The sequence below is a fragment of the Fomitopsis serialis genome (assembly GCF_022376445.1).
Source record: "Fomitopsis serialis strain Sig1Antser10 chromosome Unknown B0H18scaffold_14, whole genome shotgun sequence".
Lineage (NCBI taxonomy): Eukaryota > Fungi > Basidiomycota > Agaricomycetes > Polyporales > Fomitopsidaceae > Fomitopsis > Fomitopsis serialis.
In genome coordinates, this window is record NW_025954974.1 from 175,973 (window position 1) to 190,044 (window position 14,072).

Sequence of the window (14,072 nt, forward strand, 5' to 3'; positions counted from 1 at the left end):
CCAAGATCGGGATTCGGGATTGCCTGATGCGACAAGTCTTCCCCGCATAGCGCCACGCTTCTAATCCAACTTCTCCAATCTCGCGCCTCGGCCGCCGACGTGCATGCCAGCGGGGACGGCTCAAAGGTTTGGGGACAGGAGGGAGGGGCCTCGTAAGTCCAAGAAACGGACGAGAGGATGCTGGCGCTGATATCTTAACGCACCACTTTCGACTAGGAATGCTTCGCTGCAGTGCAAAATAACTACGACCCACACCTGATTGCTTTTCGACTGAGGTTGCTGTCATCGTCGGGTTGTACCCTAAGATCGGAGCAACCACTGTTTCGCGCTACAACGACAACACCTTGTCACATGCGTATTGCTACCGAGGCCCCACAGCGAAGTTAGACGCAGAAATGGTTCGGCGCCGCAGTGTGACTGTGTACGTGTTTTCGAGAAGGTTTGCCACTCAACGCCTTCTTAGATCGACATGCAGAATACTCATCCGTGGCGTTAGAACGATCGTCCTTTGTGAACAAATCCCCGGAATCGTGATCCTTGTTCCATGCATGGGCGATCCGCTTCGCGCGGTTTAGGCATAAAACGTCGGTCGCAAGGATCTGAGCACCGTCTCTCAGTGCCGCCATGACGGGACCCAACCTTCACCTGGATAGCACCGTCGGGTGTTTCTTCATCGGCATGGTCTTTGCTGTAATGTGCGCCGTCCGACCTATTCCACGGCTCACGCTGACTATTGATTTTTGAAGTTTATATGGTTGTACGTGTGCTCAGGTGTTGTATTATTTCTCGCAGTACCCGGAGGACCGAGCAAAAATGAAGCTCTTCGTAAGTCCCATGGTGTACTACTACTGAGAGGCTCGCCTAACATGGTCTGCGCAGATTAGTCTGTTATGGTTGTAGTTTCATTTCTGACGGACGTGGCGTTCACGCATCTAACCTGGGACGTCGTTAGGGCTCTCGACACCGCTACGACAGTAACACATGTTGACGTACGTGGATTGTACGTCTTTACTTGGCTTTCACTCAACTTCTCTGACAGACAATGTGGGAGTTCCTGCTCCGAGGGCACGGGAACCCATCAGCTCTCACAGTGATGCCGATGTATGTAGAAATGATCCTAAAGGTCAAGGCGTCGGAGCTGATTCTGCTGGGTTAATAGTGCTGGACCTGTGAGTAGTGTGCGATGAAGTGCTCAATCGTAAAGCTGACAAGCGATAGATCGAATGGTTTCTTGCAGTGAGTGCTCATGATATCGTGCGTCTGCCTCTCAAAATCACCGTCGCGCCTTTAGGCTACCATCGTCGTCATCGTGCAGATGTGAGTCCTCCATGAGCTTAGATGCAGCCGTGAGTGCATGAGCTGAGACACCCCCAGGTATTATATATTCACTATCTGGAAGCGTACGTCCATGTGCACGTCCACTGGTCTGTGTGCTAATACGCAACTTAGTCGTCGGAGAGCGCTGGTTCGGATTGCCTCTCGCGGCAGTCGTGGTAAGTCACGGTCTCGTACATTACACCTACGTACTGAATGAACAGCGCATGTAGACCGTGTTGTCCCTGCTGTCATACGGTCAGTACTTGTTTGATTCCGTACGTACACTGACAATCGGGCCTGATGAATGCTCTCGTATCACTCGCGCATGCAGCGTTCGGCATCCGTGAGTGCGCCGATACGAATTGCGACTTGAATGCCATTAATTTCTCTCATAGTGGATACCCGCTTGATGTTTGTGACCAGCACAAGAATGTCGTCGCGCCCATTGACCAAAATCCCGCAGCATTGAGCACCCCGAGCTTCCCGACGTCTTCATGAGCACGAAAGCCAAGGTATGATTCTTCTTGCCGCAATTCTTATCCTGTCAAACGCACTGACACCTTCTGTTTCGCCCAGACTGCATCCTTCGTACAGCCACTGCTCGCCGCCATCGCCGACATCTATATTACCGTCGCGCTGTCACTCATACTGCGGCGTGAGAGAAGTGCGTTCAAACGGTGAGTGCATAGAGTTAGTTTTGGGTAACTCGATGAAGATCGGCTGAGCATCGTCTGTAGGACATCGTCAATCCTCCGAAAGCTGACTGTCTATATCATCAACCGTGGCGTCCTTACTGCGTGAGTAGCGATGCATGTAGAGTCACGCGGAACCGGTTGACGTCGAGATCGTAGGGTCCTGCAGAGCCTTCAAGCCATCTTGGTGAGGACACTCCGTGCATTTGCGCATCAGCCAGAAGATAACGAAGGGCATCTCAGTTCGCGTCGTACCGCTCGGGCGGCTTTTACTGGTCCCTTTTTGCCTTCCCGGGGACGAGGGGTATGTGATCCATCGCGCGTCGCATCCCAATCTCACGGGTCGACTCATTCTGCCGCAGTGTACATCGTATCGACGCTTGCTGTGTACGTTCCGGAAGCGCCTACTCTCGACGAAACCACGTACTAACCCGAGGGCTCCAGGATAAACGCCCGATCTTCCAATCAGCCCAGTTTAGACATGTATCGCTCTACAGGAGAACACTATACGTCCGACATGCAGCTCGAAGGTGCTAGAGCACCGCGGATGTATTCTCGGTAACGTGTCGCCTTAACCTAGCCGATGCGGCGCTATGTGCTCAAATTCTCATACCGCTCCCTTAGGTATATGTACCAAGAGCAGCCTACCACGCCTGTGTCTGGCACTGGCACATCATCTATCATGCTCACCACGGAGGTCGTGCAGCGGATAGGCTGAGACGTTGTCATCGTGCACTAGCTGCCGTAGGCCAGGTATTTCAGTCTTGTATTTGATAGCGCGTTTCCAGAGACACCATTGTATCCAAAGTACGAATACATTCCATCTCGCTCGTTAGCTTTCTCGCCTGTAATGGCCTGCAACAGACGAATGCCCCGGTGAGAATTCGACCAGATATAGGGCAATTTAAGCTTTAAGCTCTAAGCCGCACCCCATGGCACGTGATCCTTCTTCACGACGGGCGTCGGGCGACTCCGAATCGGGGAGTGTCAGTGACCGATGCTCTTGGTCTACTCTTGACCTGATCTACTCGAGTACTGCCAGGGCCAAAGCATAAGGAGTGGTTGTATGCCGTGGCCCGACGTCTTTCTCTCAGCTCCCACTCAGGTCTGATCACTGAATTGTATGCGCTGTATGTTAGCCGCATATGCTCGAGCCTCGCTCCGTCCGATCGTCAGAGTCCTTGTGCACGGCCATATTGGATGAGACGGTCAACTACGCGGTGAGCTTCGCCTCAAACGGCTTTGAAATATAACTTTACGCGGTGAGCACTTGCAGCGAAAGCGACACATCTCTTCCGAGGAATGAACGCTCTCCCAATGCCAAAGCTTGGTGGCCCATCATTGCTCTTCTCCCCACCCGTCCGCTCCTTGTTGCACATTGCCTCGTGGCCATTCACGCCAATTCCCTCGCAATTGGCCAAGTGTTGATTGATACAATAGGGCCGCAGTTCTCTTGCTCTGAAGCTCAATGAAGCTCCATGTCAGAGTACTAGGGAAATGATGATCTTCAAATCCCCCGTTCTGAAATCCGGAACCCACCTAGCCTTGCTCACAAGCATTCACGAACGACGCGGGATTTATTGGTGAGGGATCGAGGGATGGGGCAAGTCACTCGTACCGGTGCATGGCATGTCTAACCCTCGTCCTTAGGTCATATGTGGTACTCGACCGCCGTAACCGCATCTCCGTGCGAGACGCACGAGCTCTTCCTCAAACTACGCAGCATCTTGGCGATTCCAGCGTTGACTAATTCAACCAGTTTGCCATACGTACCGCGCTTCCCCTCAATGCCGTGCTTCAATTTGCTGACTTCAGAGCGTGGACGCCCCTCTGACGAGCAGCAGCATCAGCTTGGATTCAGAACCAAACACGGAGGAAGGTGGAGATCGACTGGCCATGCGCACGGAGCCCATGCCGGCTTTCATCGGACACGCAAGGCGCACCCGTGAACGCAGTCAGGAGCCTCTGGCGGATCCACTACGAAGACGTCAATCAAATCTGCTAGCTATCGTGGAGGGCAGGGTCCTCTGCGTGACGAATACGCGCAAAAGATTGGCCATATGGTAGAGAGAACAGCTGGGTGGTTCATTCACTATGTGGAGTCGTAGCTCTAAGCGGAAGACTCCGACTACCCATCATTACTCGGTGCGACGACTCAATATCAGTTCTCTTTCCGGCTAACACAGTCGTTAGGCCCCGTCGATCTTGCAGTTCGCTGTATGGGAGCTCGCCCTCGCGCTCGGCTTGCCCATGAAGCGGGTCCATTATGTTTGCAATTGGTTGTGATCTACCTGTCTGGGCGTGCGGCTCCGCATGGTCCGTCTTGCCCGAGTTGCCTGGACGTCATCGCTAATTGGTTCCTCAAAAACGGAGTCATTGGCCTCGCGTCCGATAACGCAGTATAGTCACAATGCACCCTACCCAGTCTCTGCTGCCTTACTGCGGAGCATACTCCATGTGTCGATCTTACAGCGGCCCTCAGGCTGGTTCAAAAAAACCAACAGCAAGGTTTGAAGAAGGTGCGCAATTCATCATTGACCTGCATTCCTTTCGGGCGTCCGGGCGACCCGCCTACAGAATTGCCTATCACGGCCGGTCTGTGGGGTGGAATCGACATCTTGACACAATCCCGAGCTTCAGTGATGGAAGCGCTGGGCCTGGGTTGCGATTTGTTTCGACGTCACGCCAGCGCGCGTCTATCTACTTTCACAATACTCTCACAAGCTCCCCTTTGATGTCACTTCAGAGTTCCACAGATAACCAACGGAGGCCTCGTAGTGAGAATGCAGATGCCGCTGGGAAACGGTTCAATATCCGTGGTCCTCTGAACATCTGAGGTAAGAGCCCTCCCGGATGGTCGCTGTGTATGGACTGACTGTTGAATGTACCTGTAGTATGAGCCCGCCAAGCGAATGTGACCCGCCATCATCATAGCCATGTTCGTTGAGCCGCGAAGGACATACAGAAGCAATCTGACGCGATATGAGATGAGCGCCTGTGGCTCTTTACGGCGCTTGCGGAAGGTTTGCACGATTGCCTTTAAGCCTGACCGGGTTTGCAAAACCCTGCACTGACCGAGACAGCACCTCGATCACGGACCCAGCGATGGCAGATTTCAAAGAGGACTTGAACGCCACGGACATCGAGGTCGACAGCGCAGACGCCAAAGTGGTGGTGAAGCGTAAGCGTATTCATGTCATGGCAGATCTCGCGATCGCTCATAATGAATTAATGAATGGCAGCGAAATGGTACCGCTCGACGATCTATAACGCCGTCATCCTCGGAGTCTGCAACCTGCTGGCTCCGGGCATCTGGGGTGCTATGAACTCTCTCGGAGCGGGAGGGGCGCAAAAACCATACCTGGTCAACACGGGTAACGCGCTCACGTTCTGCCTTATGGTCGTCACCTGCACCCTCTCAAGTATCGTGGTCAAAGCGATCGGGATCAAATGGACGCTCATCGTAGGCACGATGGGATACGCACCATACGCCGCCGGGCTGTACACCAACAACAGGTATGGCACCGAATGGTTCGTCCTCTTCGGAGCCGCTCTCTGCGGCTTGTCGGCAGGCGTGTTCTGGATGTCGGAGGCAGCGATTGCGTTGGCGTACCCCGAGCCGTACAACCAGGGCCGCTTCTTGGGGCTTTGGCTCAGCTTCCGGGTTGGCGGGCAGATCCTCGGAGGCGCCATCAACCTCGGAATCAACTCGAAGAGAAACGAGGCCGGCAGCGTCTCGTACACGGTGTACCTCGTGTTCATCGCGCTGCAAGCTCTGGGGCCGTTCGCGGGTCTCTTGCTGAACAACCCGGAGCAAGTGCAGCGGAAGGACGGCGTCCCCGTCCGGCTGAAGATCACGAACGGTAGCATCGCGGAGCTGAAGGACACGGCGAAGCTCTTCTTCAGCAAGAACTTCTTGCTCATCGTCCCCCTTATTGCGCAAGCCGTCTACTCCGAGGCCGTCACATATACCTACCAGTCCCTCTGGTTCAGCGTGCGCGTGCGCGCCCTCGGCTCGTTCGTCTCCGGCATCGTCGCCATGATCGCGGGCAATCTGCTGGGCGCCTTCCTCGATCACACGAAGCTCAGGCTGCACACGCGCGCCCGCTGGGCCTTCTTCACCGTCTTCGGCCTGCAGGGCGCGTGGTGGCTCTGGGCGACGATCCTCGTCACTGAGTTTCGGAGAACGCAGCCGACGTACGACTGGGTCGACGCGGGCTTTGGCAGAGGTTTCGGGCTCTTCCTGTTCCTCGTCATCGGCTTCCAGGTCCAGTATTTGTATCTGTAAGCGAACGCCTCACAGACTTGGAGACGGGGCTGACGCCAGCGTAGGTACTTCGTCGTCGGCAACCTCGCCGACAGCGATGCTGAGGTCGTACGCATCGCCGGGCTGCTTCGAGGCACCGAGTCGGCCGCTCAGGCTGTTAGTGTAAGTCATGCACACATCGGTCCCTCGCCACGAGACCCCGAACTGACGCGTTTGATTCGCAGTACGGGCTGAACAGTATACCCATTTTTGCCTCGGTCGGCGGGGTGTACTTGAACTTTGGCATGTGGGCCGTCTCCTTATTCCCCGCCTGGCTGGTCGTCCGACAGATCGGATATGGACTGGGGGATAGGAAGGCCCGTCGCGAGTCGGATCTGGCGCGCGAACAGGGGGAAGAGGGGAAAAAGACCGACAGCGTAATTGAAGAGTCAGCGAGCGCATAGATTTTTGTGACACCCATAAGCAACGCAGCAACAGACATGTATGACCGGTAGACGACGCATAGACCTTTGATTACGACAGCGTGATGAGTGGGAAACCGCAAATACGTCGAATAGATTGAATGCTCTGAGACTTTCTCGCGGACGACGCTTTGAGCTTTGATATTGGGCCGCACCACTTCATCGTAGGAGCTAAACGGACACCGAGGAGGACCCGTCTGTAAAACCTTGCACGATTCCACGATTTGCAGACAGACCCAAAAACATACGGCTACACACTAATAAAGGTAGTACTAAATCTCGAAATAATACAATAGCATCAGGGTATTCGTGTATTCCTAGCAAAAGCAACATACATAGGTATCAACAAGGATGCGTACCGCGTATGTATCCCTCTCTAGCAAGTGTTCGCAGTGAACCACTTGGAATCACCGACAACATGCACGTCGTTCAGTTGTCAGTTATAACACTTCTCGAAGTCTCCGTCTCCGTTCCTCCGCGCGTATCCCTGGCTCTTCACGAACGCATCTAGCCGGCACATCCCCCGCGCGTCTTCGCGCCGCAGAACTCGAGGGGCTGCAGCGCGTCGTTCACGAAGATCCTCACGAACGTCTCTGTCTCCGTCTCCTCAGCCCCAGCGTCACCTGCCAGAATCACCCACCCCTCTTCCTCCTCGTCCTCAGCCCGCACACGCCCGCACTCTAGCCTCTCCACGACCATCCTGGCCGAGAACGGCACCATCCTGCTCGCGCGCCACACCCTGTGCTCCCAGTGCTTGGGTATCTTCCGCGGGTTCGGCGCCTCTCCCTCCTCAACGTTGAACAAGCCGATCGCGGCGTATACGGCGACCATGAGGTTCTCGTGCGTGAAGTCTGCGTAGAGTCGCTTGTGTAGCGGGAAGGGCAGCGAGGCATTGTGCTGTGTGCGGTCCTGTACGGGCGAGTCGGTCAGGCGGGCGAGGAGTTCGTTGACATAGCCGATGCCTTGGACGGGGCCGAGAGAGTTGCCAGGACTGAATGCATGTATGTGAGCATGAACAACATGCGTAACGGTAAGGGAATCGACATACCCAGTCTTGTAGTACTTCTCTATGTCTCCGTGGTACTCAAACGCAGGCCACTCGTCTTCCGCGAACAAGTTGCAGAACTTGCTATGTGCATTCTTCTTGAGATGTGGTTCGGCGTTAGCGTTTGCGATGCTCTCGAAGGGGCACATCGCCATCAAGCCGAAGGTATCGTCCTCGGATACGTTCGCGCCGGGTGCGGCCTTTCTCAGGCGCTTCGCGATCGGCGGCGCGAACTGGTGCAACCAGGTCGCCATCTCTTCCTCCGCCTCGGATGCGTTCGGGCAATTGTTGTCCAGTGTGTCATTCACCTAGCTCGTTTGTCAGAGTTAGATACAGCGAGGTAGCGTGCAGCTACCACGTACCTTCTCTGACAGGAGCAGGTCCACTACAGGCTTGACCTTCCCATGACTGCTGTCGGCAAATCCTTGCGTCCAGTTGCCCGCCGTGTCGACGACACGCTCCTGGTCTGAGGCCCGCACGAAGATGTCGCTGGCACTCCTGACTAACCTTGTATACCGCTCGTATGCCTCGATGCCGGACTCCCAGCTCTGCTCCGCGCCGAGCGGGAGCAGATGGTCCTCGTCCAGGACGTACTCGTAGTCTTTGAGGAACTCGAGCTCGGGCACTTTGTACTTGTTCGCTTCGAGCAGCTTCGCGACCGCTGCCATGTACCCGGGAGCGTCGGAATGCGAGGGGTATCGTGCGCCGTGACGATGTAGCTGATTGATATTCCATAAACAAGCGCATATAGTCACATCAAAGTGCACGTACGATGTTGACCTTTCATGTGAGATCAGTAATGGTACAAAATCTCGCAATGTCGCCAACGAATGCTCACCTGAGTGACATTACAACCTGTCGGTGCTGGTACGTATTCGCCGGCGGGATAGTAAGGCGAGTACTGGCCCCAGAAACGTTGTATGCGGATCGGTATGTCAACGCCAGCGTCCCGCGTGAGCTGTGGTCTCAGGGGAGGACTGAAGTTGACAAGGACGTTGTACCAGACGAAGACCATACAGAGTCCAAGGATCCATTTCCACGCGAGGTCACCGCGTCCCCACCAGCGCCCCTTCGCGGATTTTTCGCGTCGCTGCCCACTCCCCGCCAACGACTTCTCCACGGCTGGGTCATACACGGGCAGACACACCTCCACCATCAGAGGCTGCTTTTCATCCATCTCCGTCACCTATGACAGTGAAGAAAGGGGGAAGAGGGGAAAAGAGGACAGGGAGGAGAGGCCGGCGGGCTGACTTTTGTAACCGCGCTGATTGGCAGCATGTTGCGGGGTAAGACAGCGAGCGAACGAGTGATGTCACCGACGACCCAACGCGCCAGCGTCCTTCGCTAACGAGTCACGTGAAGCGTCCTGCTCCGAGTCGCTGCCAGTCTGCTTACGACTCAGCGTCGACTCATCTCTTGCAGCACAACCACCATGTCTTCCTCGCTACGGCCACTGTCGCAAACGTCCAAGTCTGTTTTCAGACATCGCGCGAAAGCACACGCAGTGCCGCGCCCAGCGTGGAGGCACTTCGCGGTATCAGCGACGTGCTCGACTCACCTGCACCATGGCCTCACGTTGGCGACATACTCTGCAACCCACCCCGCGAGGCAGACGCACAGCATGGAGCGTCCATCACAATGTGAGCCATTCTTCTGCCTCTGCGTGCTGAGAAGCTCACGTCCCGCAGATCGTTCAATGTTCATCCAAACCGAGACAACGCCTAACGAGGATTCGCTGAAGTTCATCCCTGGTGTACCTGTCATGGACGAAGGCACCGCCGAGTTCCTCGATATCAAGTCTGCGCTCAAGTCGCCACTCGCTATCCGCCTCATGGGCATCGACGGTGTCAAGAGCGCCTTCTACGGCCCGGACTTCGTCACTGTCGGAAAGGACACCGAAACGCAATGGTCCGTCATCAAGCCCGAAATCTACTCCATCCTCATGGAGTTCTTCTCCTCGGGCCAGCCACTGTTCCGGTCCGTGGAGGACAGGGAGGCGGCGGGTCCGCAGGACACGCGCATCCTCGACACGGACTCGGAGACGGTGGCGATGATCAAAGAGCTGCTCGAGACGAGGGTCAGGCCGGCTATCATGGAGGACGGCGGTGACATTGAGTTCCGCGGGTTTACGGACGATGGGTACGTGCGGGTGAAGTTGAAGGGCAGCTGCAGGGGGTGCGACTCGAGCACGGTGACGCTCAAAAGCGGCATCGAGCGGATGCTCATGCACTACATCCCGGAGGTAAAGGGTGTTGAGCAGGTAAGTTTGGCGCCTCATTGTACTGCGTCGGCCATTGATGTTGTTCGTCAGGTCCTGGACCTAGAGGAAGAGATCGCCCTCAGCGAGTTCCAGAAGCTGGAACAGCGGATCTCTCGGGAGCACCCCGACGAAGCCAAGAAGGACTCGCCGTAAGTCCCTCTCGTATTGGTGGATGAGGCAGCGATTGACATGGACTCAGAATGTCACAATACATGTCCGTTTAAACCAACGGACCAGACTAGTCCGACGGCCATCTATGTAGTTGTAGCATATTCTCGATTTAATTGTATATTGGATGCTAGATGATTTGAGCATCGCTGTTCCGTTGAATGTTCGGCCTCCCTGCGAACCCGAGCTAGTGTGTAAGACTTGTGTACGACACCGGGCAGTTGGATCGGCGATCAGGCCGACGGGAGCGTCGATCTCGACTTGAATCCGAGTTGATCGCCCAATTGAGCAAATTGCAGTCGCTCAATAATCATGAGTATGTAGCGGCCGTTGCACAGTACTAGTACACTCTTCGTCTGACCACCATGACCAATCCCGCCTCCGTCTCGACGGGCACCCCGCGCAAGTTCACGCTCGCCTCGCGGGCCTCCGAGCTCGCCAAGATCCAGACGAACATCGCCCGCGACGCCTTCTCCGCGACGCACCCGGACACCGAGTTCGAGACGGCGTTTATGTCCACCGGCGGGGACAAGAACCAGTCGCAGGCGCTGTACTTACTGGGCGGGAAGGCCCTCTGGACGAAGGAACTCGAGGTCGCACTGCTCGCGGGCGAGGTCGACATGCTCGTGCACAGCTTCAAGGACGTCCCGACGGAGCTCCCGCCAGGGTGCGAGATCGCGGGGGTGATGCGGAGGGAGGACCCGGTGGACTGCCTGATCGTGAAGAAGGGGAAGCCATGGACGAGCCTGGAGGACCTGCCCGACGGGAGCGTGGTGGGCACGAGCAGCGTGCGGCGGGTCGCCCAGCTGAAGCGGCGGTTCCCCCGTTTCGTGTTCAAGGATGTCGTGAGTCGTCTATCCTATGCGAGACTACCCATGACTACACTCCGTACGCTGCCCATCTACAGCGCGGCAACCTGTACGTACACTTCGTGCTGTGCTCTCTCGATGCATGTTTATGTCTCCAAGGAACACCCGCATGGCCAAGCTCGACGCGCCGGACGGGCCCTTCGACGCCATCATCCTCGCCCGTGCAGGCATGGTCCGGCTCGGCTGGGGCCCGCGCATCACCGCCAACCTCGGGCCCCCAACGCTCCTGCACGCCGTCTCCCAAGGCGCACTCGCGATCGAGATCCGCACGGACGACGAGGCGTCCCGCGCCCTCTGCGCGGGCATCACGCACTGGCCGACGGAGTGGGCGTGTCGCGCGGAGCGCGCGTGTCTGCGGGTGCTCGAGGGCGGGTGCAGCGTCCCCGTCGGCGTGCATACGGAGCTGAGGGAGAAGGAGGGCGAGAGGGGAGGGGTGTTGGTGCTCACGGGCTGTGTCACTTCGCTGGATGGCGCGAAACATGTCGAGCATACCATTGAGCGGGAGGTGAGGTCGGTGGAGGAGGCGGAGGAGATAGGGAAGCAGTTGGCGAAAGTGCTGATTGAGACTGGGGCACGAGAGATCCTGGCTGATATCAAGGAGGACCGCGACAAAAAGATCCAATTGAGCGAGGCGGCGGAGAGTGCTACCGCCGCGGTGTAACTTATTCATTGCTATTGCGCGAAGTGTGAAAGACGTCTGTACTACGGAATATAGGGACAGATGTAGACAAAAGATGTACAATATTGTTGACGAGATGCTGCAAGCGGTTCTAGTAGGTTGCAGAGCATGGGAAGTATGCGCCAACCAAGAATGGTACCGGCGCAAGATGACCTTTAAGCTCCTTCTGCGTCTCCGCCGGTGCCCGCAGTTCTAGTTAGTATAGCAAACGAGAAGTCAAGATACTGTGAACTTGAAGCGGATACGGAGCGTCGACTCGGACGCGTTGGCGAGCGAGCGCTACATAGCATGTACCGTGACATCGATGCACATCACTCAAGATTGCCAGAAATTGCCTTCACTGTCCCTAGGCTCTCCCCCTCGTCCAGCTTCGAATTTTTGCAAAGCGCACCAAAAGCCATTGAAAGTCCCCACGAGGCACGTCTCCCCTTTTGCCAACCAATATTTTTACTGACATCTCGGTTTCATTTCTAGTAGCGCGCGTACCGCCGACGACCAAGACGGCGCATCTTGGTTTGTCTGGTAGTCAGTGAGCAGTGGGTTATCGCACTATGCTTGTTGTTGGAGAGCCGCGGTCTTGAGACAATGCTTTTAGTAACCTGTTTCCATGATCGAGGGTCCGAGTCCGCTGTCGCCACGCAACCAGACCTGCAGGAGACTTTCATTGGTGCGACAGCCTGAGCGCGATTACGTCGCCGTGGCACACATCCCACGTCAACGGAATGGACAGAGTCGAATCGATGTAAGCGTCACTGTCCCGCCGCGAGTAACGTTATGGTTTATGTATGGGGACTACAGTACAGCCGCAACGTCCGAGGGCGTTCACGGACCTTCGATCCCGCGGCTTCCTGTGGAGGTCTGTGAACGGATCATCGACCACGTAGCAACGGGAGTCAACCTCGTTTATCGTTTCATAATGAAGGGCGAGCCACATCTGACCACCCTCACGTCCTGCGCGCTCGTATGCCAAGACTGGTACTACTTGACGTGGTACCATCTTCGTCAACGCGTCTATCTACGGGACCGGAAGGACGTCCTCTCGCTCTCCAAGACACTCCACGCAAAACCTCGCCTCCGCGAGGTCATCCAGCAGGTCGTCATATCGGGTGGTTCTCCCGGGAAGCGTCAACCGATCCGGCACCTGGGGACGTTTGCCGCTATGCTCGCGGGCAAGGCTCCGAAGTTGTCGAGGATCGGTATACAAGATGCAGAGTGGACCACCGGCTCGGTCCGGATGGAGGACATCGGCTTCCTAGGCGTGTTCAGCCTCATCGACAGTGTAGACCTCTCCAATGTCACCTTGTCGAGCGTCGCCCAGTTGTCGCACCTTGTTTCAGCACTCCCGCGGCTTAGGAATCTATGGTGCTACGATGTTGACTGCTTGCAGAAACAAGTCGAGTCCCCGGCCTCCCTCCCACTGAACTGTGCAAATCTGGAGCATCTCGACGTGCGATGGGTTGCACCAGCAGTCGAAGACCTCTTTGTGCGGATCAGCCGGGCTTCTCGAGTGCCCAATCTCGAAATTGGGGTCGACGAGGAGTTGGATCCTTCCTCGGCGCCAGCAGAAGCCAGACTTTGCTAGATGCCAGTGCCACATCGGTAGAAACGATTGAGCTTCATATGTATCCCAGTTCTTCTGTTGGTGATGGTACAATTGATGCCGGCGCCATAGTCAGAAAGTGTTCTCAGTTCTCTCTCTTAAGCCACTTCACTGATTGTTTCCTGTATACAGAGCGACATTACAACCTTTCACATCACAACAATCTGAGGCGCTTGGAAATCTACTTGTACCACCCATTCGTAGCATGGCCCTGGATCCCGCATATCCTGTCTCACATCACCTCGAAACACTTCCAGGCCATGTGCGTTGTGTTGACGTTTCAGACAGACCAGATGACCGATGTCTTGGACGGAATGTTGACGACAATGGAGGAGGAGGATGTCCTGGCGCGATTGGACAGTATATTGCAGGAGAAGCGCTTCTCCGGTACTGTGGCGTCGCGTGGCATCTGTATAGGCATTTACGACGATAACATCACTTGGACGACTGGCAATGAGCTTACTGGGATAGGTTCAGCTCTACAAGAACGGTGCAATCGGTTGGACGAGCTCGTCAAGCGGAACATGCCACTCTCACAGGGACGAGATATATTGAGGTATGTAGTACGGTGGACTTTATAAAATTGCAAAGGAAAGCTGAGTGTCCTTTGGAGCACTGTGCATAACTTCCAAGAATACGCCAGCTGGAAGCAGGACATGCAAAGGGTACACCATCACAGTATGCGAGCTGAACAGCGGAACACCGCTGAGAAGG

The 14,072-nt window shown here is 55.8% G+C and overlaps 5 protein-coding genes across 5 annotated transcripts; 4 read left to right on the plus strand and 1 right to left on the minus strand.

Moving 5' to 3' along the window:
* Positions 1 to 624: 624 nt before the first annotated feature.
* On the plus strand, positions 625 to 2,839 carry B0H18DRAFT_1208943 (uncharacterized protein; the record flags this gene model as incomplete). Its single annotated transcript, XM_048036295.1, has 20 exons — positions 625 to 695; positions 747 to 825; positions 885 to 989; positions 1,040 to 1,101; positions 1,160 to 1,169; positions 1,219 to 1,236; positions 1,292 to 1,317; positions 1,375 to 1,400; positions 1,450 to 1,493; positions 1,548 to 1,572; positions 1,649 to 1,660; positions 1,713 to 1,728; positions 1,781 to 1,829; positions 1,894 to 1,994; positions 2,055 to 2,114; positions 2,169 to 2,196; positions 2,253 to 2,313; positions 2,372 to 2,396; positions 2,454 to 2,567; positions 2,634 to 2,839. 20 exons carry the CDS (start codon positions 625 to 627, stop codon positions 2,725 to 2,727), a joined length of 1,026 nt encoding a protein of 341 aa, XP_047896508.1. The 3' UTR covers positions 2,728 to 2,839.
* A 4,405-nt stretch (positions 2,840 to 7,244) lies between these two features.
* B0H18DRAFT_952777 (histidine phosphatase superfamily) lies at positions 7,245 to 8,797 on the minus strand (the record flags this gene model as incomplete). Its single annotated transcript, XM_048042146.1, has 5 exons — positions 7,245 to 7,728; positions 7,786 to 8,090; positions 8,145 to 8,501; positions 8,554 to 8,562; positions 8,621 to 8,797. The coding sequence occupies 5 exons, from the start codon at positions 8,795 to 8,797 to the stop codon at positions 7,245 to 7,247; spliced, it is 1,332 nt and encodes a 443-aa protein (XP_047896509.1).
* Positions 8,798 to 9,188: 391 nt separating this feature from the next.
* On the plus strand, positions 9,189 to 10,358 carry B0H18DRAFT_990729 (HIRA-interacting protein 5). The gene is made up of 3 exons (XM_048045014.1): positions 9,189 to 9,422; positions 9,471 to 10,042; positions 10,094 to 10,358. The coding sequence occupies exons 1-3, from the start codon at positions 9,215 to 9,217 to the stop codon at positions 10,193 to 10,195; spliced, it is 882 nt and encodes a 293-aa protein (XP_047896510.1). The 5' UTR covers positions 9,189 to 9,214; the 3' UTR covers positions 10,196 to 10,358.
* Positions 10,359 to 10,479: 121 nt separating this feature from the next.
* B0H18DRAFT_990736 (porphobilinogen deaminase) lies at positions 10,480 to 11,998 on the plus strand. The gene is made up of 3 exons (XM_048045015.1): positions 10,480 to 11,055; positions 11,118 to 11,128; positions 11,179 to 11,998. The coding sequence occupies exons 1-3, from the start codon at positions 10,576 to 10,578 to the stop codon at positions 11,738 to 11,740; spliced, it is 1,053 nt and encodes a 350-aa protein (XP_047896511.1). The 5' UTR covers positions 10,480 to 10,575; the 3' UTR covers positions 11,741 to 11,998.
* A 49-nt stretch (positions 11,999 to 12,047) lies between these two features.
* B0H18DRAFT_102100 (uncharacterized protein) lies at positions 12,048 to 13,507 on the plus strand. The gene is made up of 5 exons (XM_048029514.1): positions 12,048 to 12,175; positions 12,233 to 12,294; positions 12,354 to 12,500; positions 12,557 to 13,437; positions 13,493 to 13,507. The coding sequence occupies exons 3-4, from the start codon at positions 12,481 to 12,483 to the stop codon at positions 13,338 to 13,340; spliced, it is 804 nt and encodes a 267-aa protein (XP_047896512.1). The 5' UTR covers positions 12,048 to 12,175; positions 12,233 to 12,294; positions 12,354 to 12,480; the 3' UTR covers positions 13,341 to 13,437; positions 13,493 to 13,507.
* The last annotated feature ends 565 nt before the right edge of the window (positions 13,508 to 14,072 follow it).